At 47.2% G+C, this 13,599-nt stretch overlaps 1 protein-coding gene across 1 annotated transcript in view; it reads left to right on the top strand.

Annotated features, from left to right (window-relative positions):
- Window positions 1–13,599, top strand: part of LOC144772787 (CD209 antigen-like protein C) — a 195,779-nt gene that overhangs the window by 119,224 nt on the left and 62,956 nt on the right. The window contains exon 5 of the mRNA XM_078657351.1: window positions 10,994–11,145. Coding sequence (XP_078513477.1) covers window positions 10,994–11,145 — 152 coding nt within the window. The remainder of the gene's footprint in view (window positions 1–10,993; window positions 11,146–13,599) is intronic.

Here is a 13,599-nt window from a genome sequence, read left to right on the forward strand (position 1 = left end):
GGGTAGGAAGGGCGCAGTACCCACGCAGTTGCTGGTACGGGTGGCACACCAATGCTACCAACGTAGTCTTCGTATTAAGAATCGGGTATTGCCCTACGCGCCTTCACTACCCATTCTAGGCACAACTAGGAGGTATGGGGCAGAAGCTAATACAGAGCTCACACATTGGGAGGAGGTAGACGTGCAAACGTTAAGTGACCTATACAAAGACGGGCAATTGATGCCGTTTGCAGATCTGGCTGAAGGCTTGGGATTGCCGCAAGGACAGTTCCTATTGCATGCCACAGTGGTGCGCACGCTGAGCTCGTTGTGGGGCGATATGATACAGGAGCCTGCCACCCACTTAACGATACAATATCTGCATGAGCCAGGCACGGGCCACCACCTCAGCAGGTGGTTTGCGGAGTCGCTTAGAATACACACGGTACCACAACTGGCATCTCTCTTTGCCTATTGGGAAACCGATCTGCGGCGACCCGTCACGGATTGGGAGTGGGACAGCGTACTTGAGAGCCCTACACGGATTCGCTGCAATGCTAGGTTCCGGCTCATTTAGTATTACATAATACATAGAGCCTATCTGAAGCCGGAGCGCATAATTGAATATTTTGACCGTAATGACGCCTGCTGCGCAAGATGCGGCGAAATCTGGGCAGACCTACTCCACATGCTGTGGTCATGCACGGTTATACATACATATTGGGACTCAGTCACCACATGCTTGGCCCAGTGCACGGGACACGTTCTGGACTGGACATGGGAATCATGTATTTTGGGATTGTACCAACGATCCAAAAAGTACAAGGTGATGTCTAGGTATATAGGCCTGGGCCTCATAACAACCAATCATTGGAAATCCCCAAACCCCCCCGCCCGCCAAAGCCTGGTATCAATCCATGCTATGTTGGGCGCAGGCAGAAAGTGTGGCGCTTCGTAGGAAGGTTGCCAAGGGGTTGCGGAAATAACCAGTGGCGGAGGCATGGGATACAATAATGTCAGATTACAGAGCACACTGGCGGGATCGACCATAGACATCAGGCGCTGAGCCCAAAGGGCCTGAAGGGGCACATGATTGAGATCGACATACAGCACACATATGGCGGGGGCGATGACTATTACCATATTAGAGGCACCTGTGCCGAGTGACGAGTACTGTGCTGCTTCCCCCTCTCCTGCTCCCCCCACTTCCTCACCCCCTCATATCCGAGATCTACTATGGCTGTTTCCCCATCCCCCTTCCCCGCTTGGTGGAGAGTCGCGATTTGTTTTGCCCCTCCAGCTATTCCCTGTCAGTTAGTGACACACACGTGGAGCACCCTTGGCCGTTGCCACAAATCATGCGATTTACATGTGATGGGCACTGGAGTGTGCACACAGATGTATACAAACCGTATATTGTTGGGTTGGGTGGTTGAGTTATTCTTTAGGACATAGCAGATGTACTATACCTGGCGATCTAAGACAACGAGGGGTCTCAGGGCGGAGAGCTAACTATTCGGTGTTATTGAAGTTGAGTTGGTTATTGTTTAATCTGTATATTGAGGCACTATACCAATTAATGTAATTTTAGATCTGTTCATGCTTAATAATGCTCGGATTGTCTACTGTATTGCCTGCATTGATATTGTCAAACTATAGTGTAATTTGAATGGACTTCCGGAAAATGTCAATTATACTGTAATTCCAAAACCTGAAACTAATTAAAACAGATTTTAAAAAAACAAGGACGAAAAACTGTACCATGATCGTGAAACACAGCTTCACTAAATATCCATGAAGAGAAAAGGCTGAATAGGGGTAGTTTCATTTATTCAAACCATGTATTTATTCCTGTATGTTTTCCTTTGTGTGCTGTCTTAGGTCCCTTAGACCAGAGGTGAATAAAATTCACTTAAGGAGAAGTGATGGCTATGGGGGACTCAGCGCCTCATCTAGAGTTTGGAGAGAACTGAAAATCCTTCAATTTCCAGGGAAAACTCTAAATTCATAGTAGAATCGTTGAGCTTTGTTTTCCTCACAATGAGAAATACGTCTGTTAGACTGTACTCCTTATTGGAGCTTCCTCCAGACATTAGAGACTGTTCAATTCCCACCAAACTGAACATCCAGCCCTCCATATTAACACTTATAATGTGATCTTTGCTCATACAGATTGCAAGAATTGCAATATTTTATTTTCACTCTTCTGTTACCTGAATCCATTTACCTGCTTTATATTTATTTATGGTCAGATCTAATATATCTTACTTTAATGTTCTAACGTGAAACGCCATGTTATTTGCATGCATTAGCACATTAACATTAAACTACTGACGATGCAGATTAGTGTGCTCAAAGGAAAACATGACTCACTTGCATGTTTATGTACAATAAAAGGCATCTATTTTGTATTTTCACTTAGCATTCTTGCATGCAAGGCAATGTTCGTTACAAATATCAGCTGGCAAATATTATAGAGCATTTACATACTTATTGACATAATACTTAAAGTGAGGCCTCGGTTGTGGAATGTGTTGCTTTTAGTGGGGTATGCAAAGACGTTGTGCGCTCAGACAAATTAAAGTCGTAAAATATTTACTAACAAAAGAAAACAGGACATCTGTGAATCACTGAATAGACTGACAAGGAGGTTCTCCCAACAGTATTGTAAAAATGAGCACTACAAAGACGAGACACAAATGTATTGTATTTTACAAACAGACTTTCAATGGCAGTCCCTTGTTTTCAGGGAAACAAGAGGGTGCTCAAGTGCTGGAGGCTGCGACCACAAAATGGAAGGGATACAATCTCCAGTTGATACAAGAATAGAAACATTTTATGCCGACAAAGATAATAACCCACCCGTGCTTCGTGAGCACAGCACAGGGGCAGCTGATACAACTAAGTGGCCTATTACAATGGCGGTTGGAAATCCTCCAACCTCTGATCGGAGGCTTTCCGGCCACCATCATAGGTTTCAATTCTGACCTGACCTGGTCAGAGCCGGTCGCTCCACCCGCCGCATGGCCCATCCTGAGTGGCGCCGTTCTCCGTTGCCGCCGCCGCTGCCAGTATTGTATCTGCCTCACTGTTGTGCCCCATATCTTGTTCTCGACTGTTGTGCCAGTAACAGTTTTTTCTCGTCAACTGTTGTGCCCCTGATCTCGTTCTCCACTGTTGTGCCAGTAATTGTTTTTTCTCGTCAACTGTTGTGCCCCTGATCTCGTTCTCCACTGTTGTGCCAGTAACAGTTTTTTCTCGTCAACTGTTGTGCCCCTGATCTCGTTCTCCACTGTTGTGCCAGTAATTGGTTTTTCTCGTCCACTGTTGTGCCCCTGATTGTTTTTGTGCCTCGACCGCCGTTTTTCTCCCACTGCTCCACCCCGCTCCCTGCCGCCGCTCCCCCGCGGCCCCACCCCCGTTTCCTCCAGCATCACCGCACCGCTCCCCTCCCCACTCGCCACCCCGCTCCCGCCTCCCAGCTGCTCCTCCCTCCCACTGGATACATAAGGTGGTGTCCGCGAGGCGGGGAGCTGTGACCTGACCTGACCTGGTCAGAGCCGGTCGCTCCACCCGCCGCGTGGCCCATCCTAGGTGTGCCCGTTCTCCATTGCCGCCGCCGCTGCCAGTATTGTATCTGCCTCACTGTTTTGCCCCTGATCTCGTTCTCCACTGTTGTGCCAGTAATTGTTTTTTCTAGTCAACTGTTGTGCCTCTGATCTCGTTCTCCACTGTTGTGCCAGTAATTGTTTTTTCTCATCAACTGTTGTGCCCCTGATCTCGTTCTCCACTGTTGTGCCAGTAATTGTTTTTTCTCGTCCACTGTTGTGTCCCTGATTGTTTTTGTGCCTCGACCGCCGTTTTTCTCCCGCTGCTCCACCCCGCTTCCCGCTCCCTGCCGCCGCTCCCCCACGGCCCCACCCCGTTTCCTCCAGCATCACCGCACCGCTCCCCTCCCCACTCGCCACCCCGCTCCCGCCTCCCACCTGCTCCTCCCTCGCTCCGCCCCCCCCACTCTCCATTTATGGCAGAGTCCGCACGTACGCGCAGCGGGCACGCCAATGGTGCTCCAAAGGCGTGCCAAGGGCAAGCCCGTCTACGCCCGTCCGCGCCTGGACCGCGCCCAGCACCAGACCCCCTGGCCCCCGCAGATGCCAGCCCACCCTCCGGACTTACGACGCCGCCACCCTCAACGCACTCAACACCGGCCGGATCCCCGGCTGCTACCAAGCCACCCCAAGACGCACCCACGGACCCTTCACCTGCCAATCCTGCAAGTTCTCCTGCATCCGGACCTGCACCGCACCCGCCAAGCCGAGCACCAGCAGCAACCACCTGAAGTGCATCCTGCTCAACACCCGCTCCGTCCACAGACATGCCGTGGAACTATGGACCCTGCTCGACACCACGTCTCCAGACGTCCCCTCACTCACAGAAACTTGGATGAACGCCTCCTCAGTGCCCGCCATCGCCATCGCCATCCCGGACAGATACAAGATCACCCGGAGGGACCGCGTCAACCAGACAGGAGGAGGCATCGCCATCGTCCACAAGAATACCATCCGCATCACGACCAACTCCGACGACACCCTCACAACTGCCAAACATCTTCCCTTCCAGATACACACCGACCCCAAGACCACACTCAGAGGCACCCTCATCTACAGACCCCCAGGACCCCGCACACAATTCAGCAAAGACATAGCAGACTTCATCAGCCCACACGCCCTCCCCTCCGCTGACTACATCCTCCTAGGGGACCTCAACTTCCACCTGGAGAACAACGACGACAACACCACCACCACCCTGCTGGACAACCTCGCCAACCTCAGACTCAAGCAACTGGTGAACATCCCCACCCACTACGCCGGACACACGCTTGACCCAGTCTTCTCCTCCAGCAAGTACATCTCCTTCAGCCACTCCACTGGACTCCACTGGACAGACCACAGCTGCGTCCACTTCAGCTTCAGAAGGACCATGACTCCCCACCACCCGTAAAAGGTTCCCCGCAGGAGCTGAAACAAGATCACCACCGACCAGCTCACCACATCACTGAACCAGAACCCTCCCACCAGCTCAACGGACCCCAACCAAGCAGCCAACAACCTCACGCAGTGGATCACCAACTGCGCTGACGACCTCGCACCTCGGAAAAACCATCCCAGCAGGCCCGGCAGCAAGAAAGCCTCCTGGTTCAACAACAACCTCAAGAACTCCAAGAAGAACTGCTGTACCCTCAAGAAAGCCTGGCGAAAAAACAGAAGACAGCATTCAAGGAACGACTAGACAACAACGCACACAACAGCAAAGAACTCTTCAGCATAGTCAAAGAGCTCTCCAACCCCAGCGCCGGAAACGACATCACTCCCTCACAAGACCTCTGCGACTCACTCGCCTCGTTTTTCCACAGCAAGATCGCAGACATACACAACAGCTTCGGCGCACAATCCACGCACCCAACCACCGAACCGACGCCCCCCACCACCATCCTCCGAGCCTGGACCCCGGTCAGCACTGAAGACACCATCCACACGATGAACAGCATCCATTCCGGATCACCAACCGACCCATGCCCCCACCACGTCTTCAACAAAGCCGACTCCGTCATCGCACCCCAACTCCAGGACATCATCAACTGCTCCTTCAACACCGCCACCTTTCCGGAGAGCTGGAAGCATGCCGAACTCAGCGCCCTCCTGAAGAAACCATCAGCAGACCCCACCGACCTCAAGAACTACCGCCCCATCTCGCTCCTCCCGTTTCCTGCCAAAGTCATCGAGAAGACCGACAACAGACAGCTTGCCGCCTTCCTCGAGACAAACGGATCCCTCGACCACTCGCAGTCCGGCTTCCGAGCCAACCACAGCACCGAGACTGCCCTCATCGCAGCCACTGACGACATCCGAGCCCTGCTCGACAACGGGGAAACAGCGGCCCTCATCCTCCTAGACCTCTCCGCAGCGTTCGATACTGTCTGTCACCGCACCCTAGTGCAGCGCCTCAGCAACATCGGAATCCAAGAGAAGGTACTAGAGTGGATCATCTCGTTCCTCGCCGGAAGAACCCAGAGAGTCCGCCTCCCCCCGTTCAGATCCGAGGCCACCGAAGTCATCTGCGGCGTACCACAAGGATCATCACTCAGCCCCACCCTCTTCAACGTCTACATGAGCCCCCTCGCAGCCATCACACGCCAACACAACCTCAACATCATCTCCTACGCCGACAACACCCAGCTGATCCTCTCCCTCACCAACGACCCAGCCACCGCCAGAACCAACCTACACGAAGGGATGAAAGACGTAGCCGAGTGGATGATGAACAGCCGCCTGAAACTAAAATCAGACAAGACGGAAGTCCTCATCCTTGGATCATCACCCTCTGCCTGGAACGATTCCTGGTGGCCCCCTGCCCTCGGCAGCGCACCCAAACCTACGGACCACGCACGCAACCTGGGCTTCATCCTGGACTCCTCCCTCTCGATGACCAGACAAGTCAACGCCGTCTCGTCATCATGTTTCAACATCCTACGCATGCTCCGAAAGATCTTCCAATGGATCCCCACTGAAACCAGGAAGACGGTCACCCAGGCACTCATCACCAGCCGACTGGACTACGGAAACACCCTCTACACCGGAACCACAGCCAAACTGCAGAAAAGACTCCAACGCATCCAGAACGCCTCCGCACGACTCATCCTGGACATCCCTGGACACAGCCACATCTCGGGACACCTGAGAGACTTGCACTGGCTCCCCGTCAGCAAGAGAATCACCTTCCGACTCCTCACCCACCCACACAAGGCCCTCCACAACCTGGGCCCCAGGTACCTCAACAACCGCCTGACCTTCTACACTCCCACCCGCCAGCTACGATCGACCAACCACGCCCTCGCCGCCGTTCCACGCATTCGAAGAGCCACCATGGGAGGAAGATCCTTCTCCTACCTGGCAGCCAAGACTTGGAACTCCCTCCCCATCCACCTCCGTCTGACCCAAGACCACCTCTCCTTCAGGAAGCAACTCAAGACCTGGCTGTTCGAGCAGTAGCGGACCCCCTCCCCCAAGCGCCTTGAGACCCTCCGGGTGAGTAGCGCGCTATACAAATTTCTTGATTGATTGATTGACCGGCTGATAAAAATGCAGTCAGTTGGAATTGAAACCGGCTGGTCATTCCAGCTGTATTCAGATGGCCTCAAGGAGACCGCTCGTAATCCCAAAGGGCAAGCCTTTCCGCCTTTGGGATTACGATGCATGGTTTATGACATGGTTTCCATGCCGGCCTGTTCGACATGAAAACCATGTCAGAAAGCATGTTTGGAGCTCTCCAGCAGGATCCTCTTGTGAGTGCAGCCTCTGGTGCCCCCCTGTTGATCCCTGCACCCCGTGGCTGGCACCTTGGCCACAGGGTGCAGAGATGAACCACACCTCCCATTTCGCTATGGGAGCATGCATTATGGCTGGTTTACAACCGTAATGCATTCTCCCATAGGAAAATGTAGTAATGCGACCAAACAGTGTTCAGTCGCATCCTGATTGGGCGTTGAGGACTGTTGACCGGGTGTCGGTCGGTCCCACGACCGAGTCGGTGTTCGGCAGAAGCAATTCCATCTGACATAGAAATCGGCCCCCAAATATTAAACATACTGAAAAATATAGGTTCATCAATTATACATTATTTACCAATTAATATGTTAAAAATATAAATATGTAAAATACTTCTTCCCAACTCCACTGCCAATCCAACAACCGGCAAAAAATCATCATTTTTAATAAAAATAAATAAATACATCATAATAAATTAATACAATAAATGACTAGATTTAAAAAAGTAAATATAATACATTAAAATGGATTAAATCAATTCGTCCACACAATTAAAAAAAATATATTTACTAATCAATTAAGCAAATAAAACTTAATAAATGAATAAACAATTTAGACAAAAATATAAAATACACAATAAAAACACTTTCCGCCCTACTTCCCTTGAAATTGAACAATAATTCTTTAAAAAATAATACCAAACAAAGAAATAATAAACTGTACTAAAAAAGAATGAAGATAATTAACAAAAACACATTATGAAATAATTAAAATTCAACATCATATATAACAACCTTAACTAAAACGACATTACACACCTAAATGATGATATTTGTGCCTGCAATATTCTATCCCATTATACCTTTGCCATCACAATATTTTTTACATAATATTTGTGCTCAATAATATTTATAAATAAATATTAGCTTTGTATACCAAATTTAATGGAAGACCATTTTGTTACAGTTGGCAATTCAATGTGGCACTTCTATGTCTGCTCTTTCACAGTTGATAGTCACAGGCAGATTATCATATCCCATGATGGGAATGTTACAGTTGGCAATATTGCCACAGTAATTTTAAAGTTTTTTGAGAATGTATTTTAATGGATCTTCCTAGAGTATTATGTATCTTTTCTGCTATGTGTACAGTACAGTGTATTGATATGTAACCAATTGTTGAGTAAGGTGAGGCATAAACGTTCACCTTATCAGAAAAACAATAGTACAACAGTTAGGGCACGATTACGACTTTGCTAGTGCGGGGCCAGGTCCACCCGCCACCGCGCCCCCAAAGCCGTGGTCAGAAAGCCTGCCAGATTTGAAGATTCCTCCTGTCTGGCATGTTTTTTTTGGCATTCCTATGGTGGTGCCTCTAAAAACAGGCCCCGCTAAAAACAGTCCCTGCACAGCATTGACCTAAAAGACCAAGCTGTGCAGGAAGTGGTGTGCATGAATAGAGGGGGGCACATGTTGGGCCCCCCTTTGTGCTACCACATGAGACACCAAGGGGCCTGTAGGGCCCCCTTTGTTTCTTCTCCACCAGAGCTTTCATGGAGGAGGAACAGCCATGAAAACCCTGTCTGAGAAGAAACTCTTCATATGCTTGGCGGGACCACGGCGGTCCCGACAAGCATATGGATTCCTCCACACCAGCGCAACTCCAGCGGGAAACCGTGTGGCGGGGCTGCGGCGGTCGAACAGCCCATATTATAAAAGGGCGATCGAGAGACTGCCAGAGTCGTGCCCAGCGAGTCTGGCAGTCCGTGGACCACCTGACTCATAAAGGGGGTCTTAGTAACATGTGCAAATGCAAAATAAGGCCCTCAACATTCTGTCTCCTGTTGTCACATTCAGTTAGTTCTTCTGCACAAACCTTAGAGAGATTTCTCAATAATCCATATATAATAAGAAATAATGTATTGTATTTTCTCAAGAAACACTTCTTTTCAGGTGTGTCACATAACTCTTCATCAATGTTCAGACCATCTGGAAATATGAGCTGCAAATTGATAATGTATCTTGATTCTAATGTATGCAGTATCATAGTCTTGTCTCCTTGTTTATGTCAGATTTATAAATAGCATAAACGTCTAATTGATCTGCATTACTTTCGTGTTGCCCCTCAAAATGCTGTACCAGTGGGTATGTTACACCTTTGTTCTTTGTAACAAGTTGGTGTTCCATTTTTTTTTTTCTTATTTGAGATATTGTGCTCCCAACATACTATCGGCCCGATTCCGATCTCATTCAGAAAGGGAGGAGCATGGTAAGTAGGAAGACTGGGACTTTGAGACAGAAAGGGGGGAAGGACAGAGGCTGGTAGTGTGGGAAAGAGACATAGGAGGGAGCAGGAAATACACTGCCCTCCAGTCCTAAAGCTCAAGTGTCAAAGAAAATTGTAAAAAAAGAAAAATAGTTAACTGTCGTCAGCAGTGGAAGAATACACTCAAAAGGGAGGATGAAACTTACATGCTCCAGGGCTGGGCCAAAAGAACGAATGGGTGATAAGCCATCAAACCCGAAATAGGGAATTGAAATAGGCCAGAAACAAGAAAGCTATCTAATCATCGGCAAGGAGCAGACCCAAAGACCAGGGTAAGTATTTGGCAAAGCATAGGTTACAAATCTGTCGGCAACAAGACTGCAAAGACTGGTGCAGGTACCCTATTTTGTGGTAATTCAGTAACTGTAATGGAGCAGGGGAGTGTTGTTACATGCCTTCCTGCTTTGACATACTGGCTCCACTTGTAAACTGTGCCCTTGTGAATGAGTATACGTGCTTGTTTCCTGCTTTTTCTTGAAAACTCCTTGCTCTGCCTTACAGATTTTTTTTTGTAAATCATGTCTCTGGAGTTGCGGTGACATGTGTTCCTGCTCTGGATCGCAGGTCTCCTTTGTAAACAGTGCTCTTCTGGGTACATTGACACATCTTCCTGCTCTGTCATACAGGTTCTATGTGTAAACGGTGCCCCTATGGGTTTAGTGACACATGTTCCTGCACTGCCTTACAGATCTCAAGGGAAATGCTGCACGTGTGGTTGCAGTGATATGTCTTTCAGCTCTTGTGTTACCAGTGCCTCAGTAGATACCTTTACATCTGCCTGTTATGTCTTACAGATCTCATTTGTAAATATTGCCCCTGATTGTTCTGTCACATGCCTTCCCCTTTTTTTTATCTTACAGGGTTTATGTGTAAACAGAGGACCTGTGAATGCAGAGACATATTTTCATGTTCTATTTTGCAGGTTTCAGGTATAAATAGTACACCTGCACCCCTTCTCTCTCGTATAGGCTCATTTTGAAATAAGCGCCTCTTTGCTTTCCATATGTCTTTCTCCTCTTTGTTACAGGTCTCATGTGTAAGCAGTACACCTGTGGTTGTTTAGACATGTCTCGGTATTGTCTCTTACAGGTCTCATGTAACACCATGGCATGCAGAGACATGTTTCCTGCGCTGTCATTTTGTGTAAACAGTGGCCATGTGGGTGGCATGTCTACCTGCCATGCCTTACAGGCACTGTTTATGCACTGTACTCCCCTTAATGGAATGGTGTGCCCACTTGTTCACTCTTTTGGACCACATGTGTAAACATTGGCCCTGTGGGTTTTCACTGTTGTCTCCCAGACTCCATGAGTAGTCAGCGTCCCTGTGGGTTCGGTAACATGTATCTATGTTCTATCTTACAGGTGCCATGTGTGAACAGTGTCGTACGGGGTGGGTAAAATTTAACAACACTTGCTACCTGTTCTCGAGTTTATCACTGCCACAACATCCAGCAAAGCAGGCCTGCCAGGCAGAAGGCTCCAACCTTGTCATCATCAACAGTAGAGAGGAACAGGTAAGGGCTGCACAGTTGTAGTTTGGATTGTGTGCTGAACGGTTGTGACATATGATGTTGTGTTCGAGATCTTCCATCCCCTTCACAAATGTATTTATATGGTTAGCAGTGGTATAGAGGTGGAATTGCTTGTGGATCCTGGTAGGCAATATGTCTCATGGCAGTGCTGTATAGTTGGTTATGTCTTTCAAAGGAGTGTATGCTGTACTGGGTCGGGAGACCCTTGTATGCAATAGGTATGCATGGCAGGGAGTAGACCTTATGGTGTACACATCCACAAACACTTCTGTAAGTTAAGCTCTTTATTAAGTCCTGGAGAGCCATCTTCAACAACCTCTCTCCTGGGCTGCTTTCTTCTCTAACGGCTGTTTATTCTCAACTGACTTTACATTCCCTTTATTCCTAGCGACATAATAACATTCTAGATGACAAGGCATGTTAAAGAATTAAAGGAAAAAAGCACATACCCTACTTAAAAAAAAACACAACAGTACAATTAATCTTAAACATAATAATAATATGATGATTTAGAGAGATTACAATGTTACTACCTACATTAAATTTACAATCAAAACAATACAATTAACAGTGGATGACAAAAATGAAACACCATGTACCTACTTAAAAGACATTACATACAAACTTTAGACACTTTGGGGATGATTTAAAGACAAATTGGTACTCGCAAATCGCGCATGCAATTTCAAGGGTGCAAGTGTGTCAAAATGACACCCTGTTGCACCCCTGAAATTGATCTGTGCACAAATGTTGCACACACACCGGTCCCAAGGACATGTGTGTGTGTAACCGACAACTTTGAAAAATGCACTTTAGTGCATTTTTCAACGTTTTTGCAAATGACCATGAAGTTTAACTTCATGGTAATTTGCGACCTCTAGTAGCGAAATCGCTACTTCAAAGTGGTTCTTGCATTGCTTTTGAGGAATCGCAAAATGCGATTCCTTAAAAACAGTTGCAATTTGAGAACGTGCAATTCTCAAACTTGATTCATTGCAAAAGCTAATTTTGTGATCGCAAACGGCAGATTTTTGTGAATCGCACCATTTGAGATCGCAAAAATCTGTAATGCATGTGCCTGTAAATTTCACATTCAAGAATGCCCTCTGCCCTAGCATGAATCTCTTACATTGGCAGGAAAAATGGCCATGGCTGTTGCTGTCAAAGCATTGAAAGTGTGCCACCTGGCTCTGTTAACATGATGTTGCAGCACAACACAATTTCAACATCTTTTTTATTACCAAAAACAAATCCCTAGGTGTTTTTTTCTTTACATGAAAAAAGTAATGCCCTCTACTCCGCATGGTAGTTTTTTCCAAAGGTGTGGTGACCATTAAAATGTTTTACTTTCACTTATTGCCACGTCTTGTGTGACGGTGTGTGAAAATAACAACTGGACGTTTGTCCACTCACTCCAAATAGGGAGGGAGGATAAAAGCCATGCCTTTTTAACAGCCCTTACTCCGTCGGAGGAATATGTCAGTGGTAGAGACCGAGTAGTCTACGCCACTGACACAGTAAAGTTCCATCTAACTCCAAATTAGGCAAACTGAACTTCAGTTTGGCAGAGGGTACTCTGTTGCTTTTGCAATGGAGTACCTTCTCCGCCAAACTCTAAATTATACCCATAGGGCCATATGTAGGTGGGGTAATATCGTTTGGTAACGGTGACATTCGGTAAATTTTACCGTTACCGACCGTTATTTAGGGATTTGAGATGTAGGAGGCTGCAAATAAGGAATCGGTAATTTACCGATTCGTTATTTTAAGGAATCGGTAAAATACTGATTCGTTATTTTAAATTACCAATTCCTTAAAGCCTATGTAGGTTGCACTCAAGTGAGTGCATTTTAGCCTTAAGGATTCGTTATTTACCACCAACTATAAGTTGGTGGTAAATACCGAATACCTTTGAAAAAGCAATTTTTTGCTTTTTTCTCAGTGCCATGTGGCAGACATACATGCCCTTAGGGCATATATGTGTGCCACATGTGCACACATGCACGGGTCAGGGGTGCAACAGGGTGTCAATGTGACACCCTGCCACCCTTGAATATATTCTTCCTATTACCGATTCGGTATTTACCAAATTGGTAATAGTGAATGGTTTCCCATTCATTCCCATGGGCGTCCTGGCCCATAAGAATAAATGGGAATTACCGAATCGGTAAATACCAATTCGGTAATACAGAATATTACCGAATTGGTAAAATTTACAGAATTTTTACCTACATACTATTTACCGTTTCTTAAATACCGAATCGGTAAAATTCGTTATTTAAGAATCGGTAAATAGAGATTACCTACATATGGCGCATAGTCTTTTAGATAAGATGGATACCTAATATTATGACCAGATTTGCTCCTTGGCTACTCATTAACTTGAATGTTGGTCTGTACTTCCTGAATTGGCAACACAGAGTCACTAGGCAACCA

The sequence above is a fragment of the Lissotriton helveticus genome, chromosome 1_1 (assembly GCF_964261635.1).
Source record: "Lissotriton helveticus chromosome 1_1, aLisHel1.1, whole genome shotgun sequence".
NCBI lineage: Eukaryota > Metazoa > Chordata > Amphibia > Caudata > Salamandridae > Lissotriton > Lissotriton helveticus.